Here is a 13,109-nt window from a genome sequence, read left to right on the forward strand (position 1 = left end):
GAGAGATGCTCAATCTCAGCAGATCCAAAGCTTGCAATTTGCGTCCTTTTGAGTGCCAGATGTGACTAGCCAAACTAGGAAGAGGGGAAAAGGGGAAAAAAGTCCAGGGAGGTCAAAACAACAAGGCTGGAGGGTGTTCCTGATGTCTGAAACTATCAGGAATGCTTAACCAAAGATGCTCAACTAGATCCAGAGCTTGCAAGTTGGGTCCCTTTGAGTGCCAGTTGTGAATAGTAGCCAAACTGAGAAGTGGGTAAAATGCAAAGGAAGTCCAGGGAGGTCTAAACAGAAAGGCTGGAAAGCCGACTCGAGCTGTGGTATTTCTTTGCGGCAGCGGTCGCCTCCCTTCAGAGGAAGCATAGAGGCTCTTATCTTCAACCCAAGACTTTCATCAACTCTGCAGAACCGTGTTCTTTGCCTGTGTTCTTAATTCACGGCAGGTCTGCTTATTCTGATAACGTGAAACTTCCTCTGCTAACCAAGGCAACAAAATATAACAAGTCTGAAACAAAAGTCAAACCCAAATAGTGAACTGGAGGCAGGAACAGGAAGAATATTTTATGCACATGGCCAGGCAAATGTGTTTTAGGCCTTGAAGACCATATTCAACTGGTTGAAAACACTGGATTGAATCTGTTGGATTAATAAGTATCCACTTTAACACAAGCAGTAATTTAGTAAAAAGTAAAAAACTTTTTTTTTTTTTTTTTTTTGTTGTTAGAGGAACAGAACAGAAAAAAATCCATCCAGTGACTAGTTCCATCTCAACTCGAGAACCGCTGCAAATGACTTAGTGAATCAAGGAGTTCAACCACAGAACAGAAGCAGTGAACAAATCATTATTTTGAGCTGATTTTCATAATTGGGCCTGTCCAAATACCCTCACCTGAGGTCTGTGCACTTGGCCACTTGTCTACTTATGACTTATTTCCAGAGTTTGGCCATAGTGTTCAAGTGGGCATGAAGACCGCAAGTGTTTTAAGATTTAAGTTTAAGATTTTGGGATGAATGACGGGATAAGCTTAGCCTGAAAAACCCCTCCGAAGCATCATGATTTTTTATGGCTGATTCTAAAAAACAAATTGGCCTATTCTGGTTGCTATTTTTTTCTTTGTTTTATGCCAATTTATTTGTTGTTTATTTGCTCAGTAACAGGTAAACTGGCCTTAAACAAAATATCTGTAACCCTTTAAAATTAGAGGCAACTTATGCTTTTTAATCACAATCCAAACAAATATGCTACATATGTAGCAGGAGCAGTTTTTAAAAAAAAGATGTAGATAGTATAATTTCAAGATTTAAAGGGGTGGTATAATGCGCTTTTCACAAGATAAGTCTCTGATGTCCCCAGAGTGTGTGTGTGAAGTTTTAGCTCAAAATACCCCACTGATATTTTAATATAGCATGTTAAAACAACGCATTCTCATCCCAAGGCGTCATATACTGACGCTTTTGCCAAAGCGTCTACACCCAACGCACATGGCACCCTTTAGCGTCAATATAACACGCTTCGGTTATGGGTAGGTTTAGGTCTGGGGTAGGGTTATGGTTAGACCACTAGGAGGCGCCTTCTGGCCCATATATATCTGCGTCTCATATTGACGCTAAAGGGTGCCATGTGCGTCGGATGTAGTCGCTTTGCCAAAAAAAGCGTCAGTATATGACGCCTTGGGATGAGAACGGGCTGGTTAAAATTGTCACTTTTTGAGGGTGAGCAAAAACGCACCGTTTTTGTGTCTGTCCCTTTAAATGCAAATGAGCTGCTGCTCGCGGCCCAGAGGGCGGAGCTTCAACAGCTCATGTCCTTTTACCTCACACACACATGCACTGAACATTTCAAGAACGTTTAGCCTTTTATGTTTAAACCGGAGTCAGATGATGGAGAGACTCAAGAAGAAGTGACAACATGTAGAATGCAACAGGACATTTCTGAATGGTTAGTTGATGAATTTATGAAGCTTATGTGTAGTTATCTTCTAGACATTGATTAGCATATTCTGTCATGATAATCTATAAATCGTGTTCCGGGGGCGGGGTTTATGTAAATTCTGGGGTTGGTGATGTCACTAACCTGTGAGGAATGTCGTGTAGTCCCTACCAGCCGTTTGTTGTAGTCCTTAAAAAGCAATTTCTTTAAAAGCAAATATCTCCCTTTGCTTTGAACTTTGAGCGTCGTAACTTTGCAGATGTTGTTTATGCTCAAACAGCAACATTACACACTAACTACAGTTAGAAAAGTGAAATCATAATCAACCACCCCTTTAAAGCAAAAACAGAATGGTCTTACTTTAGCTTAATGAAATTATGCTGCATAAGACACACCTGCACAAAGTTCACTCTCTGACAGTATAGGTGGCGCTTAAGGAACAGCAGCGGTACCGCAAAACACAAAGCAGCACTGCACTTATAAACACTACTTTTCATATGGAGGTAACAGGAAAGGTCAGAAGTCAGTTCCCTTCAAAGATACATTCATATAAAGTAAACTTTAAAGGGGTGATGAACTGAGAAATCAAATTTTCCTTGAGCTTTTGACATCTAAGAGGTCATCATATTATAAGAATATCCTGTAAGTTTCAGAACTGAAAACGTCCTTGTTAGTCCAATAAAAGCTTTTATTGACACCAGGCTCAGCAAACGACTCTTTTTTCAAAGTGGGGAACTATGACGACAAAGAGGATAAAACACCAGCCCCGCAGAAGAAGATCAACACCTACTTCAACACGGACGGTTTAGCCCCGCCCACCAATTCGCGCATTACACGAAACTCATTATAATATGCAAAACTGTTATCCACTCACAGCAGTGAGCGTTTACTTCCAAGTCTTCAATGCGACACGCACATAAAAACCGAGCGTTTTTGAGCTAGGCTCAAAACTAGGGTAGAAAATAGCCTATTAGGCTACTTATCCATTTTGATGTTTTTTAATGTAAAAACCAAGCGAACGTCATAAGTTGACCTCAGACACAATATAAAAAAATTTAAAAAGCCAGTTCATGACCCCTTTAAATTGTTATTCCTATATTTCAAACATTGCAAACAGTGAACTTTCTGTGCCTGGTACAGTATTTGCTCTGCTGTGTTCTCTTCTTTGCGTTCGTCTTCAGCTTGTCCCGTCTCTGGCCTGCGGGTTAATGTTCTGTTTACAGACTTCGTAAAATTTTCACATAAAAGACATTTTGGGAAATTATTGCAATGCAGTTTGTTTGCAAGTCCAGAATAGTGGAGCAAAACCCGTCCGGTTCCAATTTATGGCCAGTTGCCCTGTGCATCTCTACTGGAGTGGAAGATTGTCAGTGAATAATGACTTAAATGTTGATTTGTTAAATACACAAAACTATCAAATGACTTGAAATACGACGCATGAATGAGTTGTATACACTTGTTTATGATGTGTTTTTTTTTTGTTTTTTGTTTTTTTTGGAGCTGAGAGCTCAATCAATCATATGGAAAAAAGACCTGTGTAGATATCTTCTATATCATCACAATTTAAATCGGATATATCTAACGTTTTGTTACAGAGAAGAAAGTAAGTCATACAGGTTTGGCAATTGGCACAACATATAAAGGTGAGTAAATTGACACTTTTTATTTTTTTGGTGAACTGTGCCTTTAAGTGTGTGTTCTCAGTGTTGTTGTCCCTGTGTCTCATTCTCAAGGCTTCTCTCTCTGTCCTCATGACTTCAGTCTCCTGCTTGCAGTCATGTGAGAGAGCCAATTCAGTTAGGCCTAAATAACATTAAGAATCCTTCCGTTATTACCCTCAACATACCAATAACACACACACACACACAATCTTAAGCATCAGCTATGGCAGAAAACCATGCTCTTGAATTCAGGAAGCAGATCTTAGAAAGCCAACAATACCACACACAAACAATGACCTTCTTAACAACAAAAAGAAATCCATACAATGAAGTAAGAGTGAATAAATAAAGACTAACCAGCAGTGAAGTCTATTTGCGGCATAATAAATTACCCAATTCTCATCCGTCCGACTCCCATCATACAGGCTCATTAATGCAGGAAACAGTATCAGACTTCCTGTCTAAGGAGGGAAATTTGTCATTCGGTACCATAATTACTTGGAGCAGAGCTAAATGGAGTTAAGATCCCACGGGAAGAAGACATAAGGGTGTACGTCAGCCCTGTCTATGGCCTTCACAAAGAGGCTGGAGAAGACAAACACTGAGATAGTCTGGACAAATAGCAAAAACAATACAGTATGTAAATCAATCCAGTGAGATCCATAGCACCTTATGAAACACCTCAGTAAAAAGTAAAAACAATAATGTTATGACCCAGGCCTAGTTTCACAATTACCTTGATGTGATAGCCTACCCTCACCAGAGGATCAATAGTACTCTAATATTACAGTTATACTGCCCCCTGCCGGAGGAGGACTGCAACAACCAACTGCATGAGTTTGCAAGACAAAACACAAGACTCAAAGGTTATGCTGCTGACCCACCAGAAAATTAAGATTTTTTTAGGGATGCACAATATATCGTCCCCCATATCGGTATCGGCCGATATATGTTCGTTTTAATGTTATCGTTATCGGCCTGATAAGAAAATTTGGCCAATGTATTAAAGGGGTCATATAATGCCATTTTTGTACAAGCTAATATGATTCTTTAGGGTCTAAATTAAAAGTTTGTAATATACTTTAATTAAAAATTCTCATTAGTATTGTAAGAAAACACTTATTTTACCTGGTCAAAAACAGCTCTTTCAGCACGCCGTTTCAGTGCATATGACTTTAAATGATCATGAGCTTTGCTGACCCCGCCCCTCTGTTCTGTGTACACCGTTTGTAACACAATAACACAATAGCCATAACACGTTGTTCAGTATAAACGTGGGATTATGAGTTATATTGAGAACGTCGTACATAGAAAACATGCCGTAATGTACCCTGAGTGTAAACCTTAGACGTATTCATTGTGAAGCGTGCAGCTAGCGATTTGCAAAGATTAATATATTAATATAAAGTTTAATAAAACGTTACACTCACTTCCGTTCTTCTGGAGGTTCAGCAGGAACACGAATATCTGGTACCGATCCTTTTTAGCAAAGCTTCTTAGCAAATCCAGCTTTATACTGACCCTCGTTTATAAAGCAGTCTGGTGTGTGAAATGATTCGCGCAAACATGAGAGCATTGCTGTTGCTCGTGGGGAATATTCCTTTCGAAAACAAAACTCAGCCACTGCGTCTTCAGCGGTTCGGATTTAGGAACATTAAAATGACTGTGTTCGTTATTACACCCAAGAACAGAACACCACAATCGCTTAGACGCCATTCTGCTCATAGACAGTGCTCCGGCACATCAACAATGACCGCGCCGGTCCGGTCCGCGCCGCACAGACTATGATTGACAGCTCCCTCATGTGCGAGGGCGGGTCTGTGTTGAAACGCTCCCATCAATCAACAATCGTGGGAGGGGCGTCCGTTTTATTGACGTCACAAAAACGAACGGCTCGATTTGAGGCAGGGTAAAACATATAAGGATATTAAAACAAAACCACTGGATGGATTTTTATCATTATGTGATGTTTGTGTACAGACACTGCCAACACACATTTCAGTACAATTAACTTGTAAAAGTGCATGTACCATTATATGACCCCTTTAAAGCCGATAAATAATGGATTATTTCCTTCGACTGAGACATTTGAGATGCGCACTGTTCGCCATGATGGTTTTGAATTGCTTGAAATATGATTGGAATCACTTCAAAAGAAGGAAAAATGTTCAGCGCAACTGTCATAGGCTACATAAAATTACAATGAGAACATTATAATTGTGTGCTTGGGACATGGCTTTTATTGGTGAGACTTTTGTTTTTGTAATCAGGATCTTAAATTTTTTTAGTAAAATTTGGATTTAGATTTACCGACCAATATAATCGGTATCGGCCGAAATGTTCATCCCTAGTTTTTTTTAGTAATATATTTTTCGTTTGTTAGTCTTACTGAAGCAAGACTATCAAACACACAAATTATGTTTGCAAATTCCACAAAACCTCATCTATTATGTCAACCAGGTAGATAACAATATATTGGTGACAACTTTTGCATCAACAGTGAAAATTACATGACACAAAAGCAATCATTTAAAGGGATAGTTCACCCCAAAATAAAAATTCTCTTATCATTTACTCATCCTCATGTCGTTTCAAAAAGAGATATTTTGAAGAATGTTGGTAACCAAACATGACAGAATTTTAACTTTGGGGGTGAAGAATCCCTTTAAGTTCTCAAGGAATAAAATTGTATGTACATTTGCAGATGTAAAATCGTTTGTGACGACACAACAGCCTACTGAACAGAAAAGGCAAATGACAGATCTGTCAAACTTACAGTGATGATAACTCTGTGAGACTAGCTCCATGCAAATATTACAGAGGCAGTTGATCTTATCTAATAATAATATCTGTGGAAACTGAAAACCACAGTAAATAAAGAGTTAAATCAACGTGTACTAGTATGTTTACTAGTAATTTACGCAGCATACATAAAAACACCAGCTTCAGTAGTGTGAACGACCATGACGTAGACTGCTTCGTGCACATCTGCATATGTGTGTGTGTGTGTGTGTGAACTCTTACTTCTTGCAGTCAGCGCTGAAGAGGCTGAACGCGGCCCCTCCACTGCCGCCGCTGCTGATGTTGCTGTTCTCCTGCGCCGCGTCCACGCCGGACTCCACCGAGCCCTGCTCGTTATACGACACACTGTTGGCGGACATCCCGAGCATTTACCCCGACTTACACCGCTCACTACAGAAGCACAATCTTAGTTATCCTCCGATAAAGGCAGCTGTGTTTAAACAATATCGCGCTGCTATCTTTCACTGAATGAATCGCAAGAAAAAAAACTTGTTGACTCCTGACGTACAACTTTTCCCCTCTTCCACGCAGAGTCGGAAGTGAGCTGGAGTCACATGACCGTCACATGACGGCAGCGTGACGAAGACCAAACACACATCACTCTTCTCTCCACCTTTCCTTTACATTGTGTACAATGTATTTTTATGCTTTTTTATTATTATTATTAATATTATAATGTACAATTGATTGTGTGTGGCATATAAAAGGGAGGGAGGGAGGGAAATAGGAAAAAAATAGAGGACTCGAGGCATTTATTTTTTATTTTTTCAAATTTCATTTACTGTAAATCATATGTAGCCCAATGTTTTGTTTGTTTTGCTTTTGTTTTTTTCCTGGTTCTTTTTTTACTCGTTATATAGGCCTATATATATAGTGTGTGTGTGTGTTGTTGTTGTTGTTGTTAATATTTGTTGTGAGTTGTAAACATGTAGTATGTGTACTTTTGTATACGCTCAATAATAAAAAAGAAAATCTTCTCATTCATAAAATTAAAATTTTCTCACTTTAAAAATGATTTCAAGATTGTACTGTATTGCGTAATTGCACAAGTAAAAAGGTAATCCGCCTATAACAATGATGTTGTATGTGGCACCCTTTTCTTATATATATAATCATAGAACAGGAGAGAAGAGAGAATGTTTTATTAATGCATAAACAGTTCTTTTCCTTTGTAAACATTTATTTTTTCATCGCATTTGTATCACATGTTATTATCATAAATTAATCTAGCTTTCAAAGTAAAAGAGACTCTTTCTGTTTTTAGATTTTCCTTTTTTATTGTTAATAATCTAACTTTATGATCCTAATTAATTATTAAACATATAGCCCCTGAACGTTCTCTTTCACTCTTTGCATTTTGTATATTTTTCTTTATTAATTATTTAACAGAACATTTAACTTTCTTAAAAGACCAGATCATATTTTGTCAGCCCCACACATAAAGTGTGATGGTACTATGGTATAGGCTAATGATGTAGGCTATTAGATGGTAATACCGTGGTACTTTGATGTAGGCTACTGAATGCTAGTTACCACCCTGTTTAACCCCTTGCTTTTAATCATTAGGCCTACTAGATTTAAAAAATAATAATAATAATTGAGAAAATATCCAATTACTAATATATAGTAGGCTTATATTAATTGTGTATACGTTCAAAGTATGGTAGTTTCGGTAATACCCGTAAGTGATGCACCATTTTCCTATTATCACTATAAAGCTGCTTTGAAACAATCTGTATTATAAAGCATATAAACAGGGATGGACTGACAATCTGTGCGTTCGGGAAAAGTGTGCGTTTAAAAAGCAATATGACCAGCCAACAGCAGGGGCACTAATACGATCACCTGCTATAAAAGAACAACTGAGGAAGAAGAGTCGGCCTACTAGCCACTGACAGAAAGTTAGTTTTATAAGGCTTACCTATACTGCACTTTTTGCTCAAAAAAGCGGAACGAACCTAGTTTGATGTGTGCAGCGCGGAGCATTATCAGCTCGGCCCCATAAACAGCGATCGCGGCTGATCTCGGTCACGCGGACGTTATTACACAGAGCTGCGCGAGCCACTGACAAGCAGTTCAATTCAGCGCACAATTCTCTATCTCTATTATAAACCCACAGATGACTGTGTGATTTAAGCTAGTTAAAAAACAGATGAAACAGCGCTGATATTCTCAACATATTGACGCAAAAAAAAAAAAAAACTGGCGAAACATTGTTCCAAGAACAAACCAGTTAAGACATTTCACTCCACAACTTATGAATTAACTGTAAAACAAAATTTTTTGGCAGAAATGTGCCTGTATATTGATATATTCATATTAAAAATGCTGTTATATTAATAGTCATGTAGGCTTAAATGTAATGCAGTAATGTTTTTGTTTAGAAGTTATGGCAGTTGTTTATTTATTTTGCATTTATATAGGCTATTAAATGTTTGGGCTATACTGTTTTTGATAACACATAGGTTTATAGAGAATTTAAAAAAATCAGTATAGGCCTATATTTTCCCAAATTTTCAGGATTTTTTTTAAAACGCTTGTAAGTCTGAACCAGAATATGATGATGATGCATTTTATTTATAATGCGCTTTTCTCCAACCCAAAGTGCTACACAGTATGGTAAACAAATATAAAATAATTAAACAATAATTAAAAACAGAAAAATCAAACAACGACATACAAGATAATACCAGACATAATACAGTTCAAAGACAATAAACATTTTTTAAAAGATGGGTCTTTAAAGACCTCTTAAAGCAGTCCAAAGTTGGGGAATTTTTAATCTCAAAAATATAATAGATATTTTTAAAGAATATAAAGAAAATCATATTCATATTCTTCATATTCGCATATGATGGTGAAAAATAATAGTTAAAAGTAAAGGTAAGGTAAAAAAGCACCACCATGTTATATGTAGGCTATAATAAATATTTTTGGGTATAGCCCTTCTTATTTTATCCCTTGAGGAAGCCCTCGCACACAAAAAGGTTGGAGACCCCTGTAGCCTAACTATATGTTTTATAATTACAAGTTTGTGTAATTTGGGGTTTCTGTAGCCAGTGACATTTCATTATTTGTATTTTATTTTCAATGCAGATGTAATGGCATTGTACATTTTTTGTTTTTATTTGAAGGCTGAAGCTTCATTAATAATAAAGGTAATAAATAAAGGTGATTTGACTTGATGCTCAAAATAACCAGCAGAGGGCGACACATCCTGATTAAAGCGTCCAGATTCGTCATGTGCTGCTGCTGCTGCTCTGAAAGTCAGTGTGAGCTTGTTAAATCCGTCTGTACGTCAACACAAGTGGCCCATTAACTACTACAGGAACAAAAACTTGACTTTATAACTTTACTATCAGCAAGTAGACAAAAGTCAAATCTTAGAAAGTCATAATTTCAATGTTTTATCCCATAATTATTACTGTCATAATTTCGACCTTATCTCACTTTTTATGTTGACTTTTTAAGTCAGATTTTCAATTTTGTGACTTTTTAAGTCATAATTTTGATTTAGTATGTCATAATTTTGACTTTTTATCTCAGAATTATCACTTTTATGCCAAAATTGTGATTTACCAAAACAGCAATGTTTTCTTCTTCTTGTGTGGCAGAAATGAGCTTTCATACAAAACCCTCACCTGGTTATGCAATCCCTTTTTTCTTTACTTCACTTCTTACATTTCTCCTCACTTCCACATGTTTGACCCTACGCTCACCATTACATTGTAAAGCTTTTAGAGAAGTCAAGAGTTACTCTTTAAACCAGAGCAATCAGATCATTGTTGACCGGGTCATTGTAAAGGCATATGTTTAAAGCTCTGTGTCTGTGCCTCAGAATATCTGACACAGGTAAGGCTGGTTTGGGGGATGTTTCTTCTTTTTCTTGTAATGTTTATAGAGCAGGAGGCTAGAGGTCGAACAGTCTCAGGGTCAGTTAACAGCCACATTTACAGTGCTTGAGGGAAGACAGCATAGAGCCTTACATCAAGCCTTCAGGTTCAGAGAGGGGGGCATCATGACATCATAGATGACCTCAAAATGAACACTAATGACTGTAAAATATTATGTTTTAAGGGTTCACACACACACACACACACACACACACATAGGGTTTCCATGTTTTATGGGGACTTTTCAGACATGATTAAACTGTACAAACGATATATATATATACAGTATATAAATATATATATATATATATATATATATATACACACTCACCTAAAGGATTATTAGGAACACCTGTTCAATTTCTCATTAATGCAATTATCTGATCAACCAATCACATGGCAGTTGCTTCAATGCATTTAGGGGTGTGGTCCTGGTCAAGACAATCTCCTGAGCTCCAAACTGAATGTCAGAATGGGAAAGAAAGGTGATTTAAGCAATTTTGAGCGTGGCATGGTTGTTGGTGCCGACGGGCCGGTCTGAGTATTTCACAATTTCAGTTACTGGGATTTTCACGGACAACCATTTCTAGGGTTTACAAAGAATGGTGTGAAAAGGGAAAAAAATCCAGTATGCGGCAGTCCTGTGGGCGAAAATGCCTTGTTGATGCTAGAGGTCAGAGGAGAATGGGCCGACTGATTCAAGCTGATAGAAGAGCAACTTTGACTGAAATAACCACTCGTTACAACCGAGGTATGCAGCAAAGCATTTGTGAAGCCACAACACGCACAACCTTGAGGCGGATGGGCTACAACAGCAGAAGACCCCATCGGGTACCACTCATCTCCACTACAAATAGGAAAAAGAGGCTACAATTTGCAAGAGCTCACCAAAATTGGACAGTTGAAGACTGGAAAAATGTTGTCTGGTCTGATGAGTCTCGATTTCTGTTGAGACATTCAGATGGTAGAGTCAGAATTTGGCGTAAACAGAAAGAGAACATGGATCCATCATGCCTTGTTACCACTGTGCAGGCTGGTGGTGGTGGTGTAATGGTGTGGGGGATGTTTTCTTGGCACACTTTAGGCCCCTTAGTGCCAATTGGGCATCGTTTAAATGCCACGGCCTACCTGAGCATTGTTTCTGACCATGTCCATCCCTTCATGGCCACCATGTACCCTTCCTCTGATGGCTACTTCCAGCAGGATAATGCACCATGTCACAAAGCTCGAATCATTTCAAATTGGTTTCTTGAACATGACAATGAGTTCACTGTACTAAAATGGCCCCCACAGTCACCAGATCTCAACCCAATAGAGCATCTTTGGGATGTGCATCCCACAAATCTCCATCAACTGCAAGATGCTATCCTATCAATATGGGCCAACATTTCTAAAGAATGCTTTCAGCACCTTGTTGAATCAATGCCACGTAGAATTAAGGCAGTTCTGAAGGCGAAAGGGGGTCAAACACAGTATTAGTATGGTGTTCCTAATAATCCTTTAGGTGAGTGTATATATATATATATATATATATATATATATATATATATATATCGCAATCACACCTCTAAACCCATATTTCTGATATCCAAAAATATTCCCTGCAGGGTTACCAGAGTCATGCTTTGAATCGACATGCTCCTTGTATAGATGAGATAGAAAGGTAGATAAAGAAATACGAGAGTGAAAGAGAGAGGATCGGGATGGGGGTCGAGTTTTTCCTCTGAAACAAGCAGGAAACTGAGATGCCATTTCCTGATATTCCCGTTCACTCCAGCCAGTTTGTGCCACAGCGATCAGACTTCAGCTGCACATAAACACATTGGACATTTTCTTTTCGACTCTTTCAGCAGGGGGTTTCTAGAAAACAAGTGAAAGATGGTTTCCTGTTGTCAAAGAAATGAATGTTCAAAATCGAATGTTCAGATAATGTTCACCACTTAATCCCTGGAAATGTTTAATTTTGTTGTCTTGTGCACTAAAACCAAACGTGCCAAATGACTGACAAGCAGAGAGCAGCCGTTAGCCGTTACAACTTCTGACAATGATTTTTGCTGTGGGATATTTCAGATCCAGTGTTTAATTTGATGTTTTTTTTAAAAGTTTTGTTTTTGAGAACCACTTGATTTAGACGTTTGGATTTAGGAGTTAAATGTGTGTGTTTGTGTGTGTGTGTGTGTGTGTGAGGGCTGGTATTGTGAGCTCGAGTGCGCTGAAGTGTGTTTAAACAGTGATTAGCAGCTGAATGTTGATGAATTCCTGCTCAGAGATGTGGAGAAGAGAGAGCGAGACCTCAGCATTAACTCTTTATCTGTCCCTCTGTCCTCTGACCTCTGTCCTCTGTCCTCCCTCTCTTCCTCTGGGGAATCTCAAGATTGTCCCCTCAGTTCATTCATTCTTCAGCAGTCAACCTCCAGTGCTAAAAATCACACTGTGAACACGCAACACTTCATTATGCACACTAATTTTGAATACACAAAACAAACAGCATCTATACTTCAACTGCAAACAACACACTTCACATTAGCGGCACTAATAACAATGACTATAATGAACAATTATTGCTGCACACTTGCCCTATGCACACTAAAATAAACCACTTTATGCCAAAAAATATATAATTTTCAGTATTTCAATACAATTATATACATATAGGCCTAATGGTCAAAAATATATTCTACTAATATAGCCTACAGTAGATTTTCAAATGTATTTTCACAAATGTATTTTCAATTAGTTTTAGTTACTTATATTTGGGCATTTTTATATAAAATTTATTTAATATATTTAATATAAAAATGTCATATAGTCCAAAATATTGAGAGA

The 13,109-nt window shown here is 37.9% G+C and overlaps 1 protein-coding gene across 1 annotated transcript in view; it reads right to left on the bottom strand.

The window, feature by feature from the left end:
- The window catches only part of ap3b1a (adaptor related protein complex 3 subunit beta 1a), a 60,458-nt gene extending 53,520 nt beyond the window's left edge, over positions 1-6,938 (bottom strand). The window contains 1 exon segment of the mRNA XM_056244066.1: positions 6,613-6,938. Coding sequence (XP_056100041.1) covers positions 6,613-6,758 — 146 coding nt within the window. The 5' untranslated portion in view covers positions 6,759-6,938.
- Positions 6,939-13,109: the final 6,171 nt, after the last annotated feature.

The sequence above is a fragment of the Rhinichthys klamathensis genome, unplaced genomic scaffold, assembly GCF_029890125.1.
Source record: "Rhinichthys klamathensis goyatoka isolate OS25496 unplaced genomic scaffold, OSU_Roscu_1.1 h1tg000903l_1, whole genome shotgun sequence".
Taxonomy (NCBI): domain Eukaryota; kingdom Metazoa; phylum Chordata; class Actinopteri; order Cypriniformes; family Leuciscidae; genus Rhinichthys; species Rhinichthys klamathensis.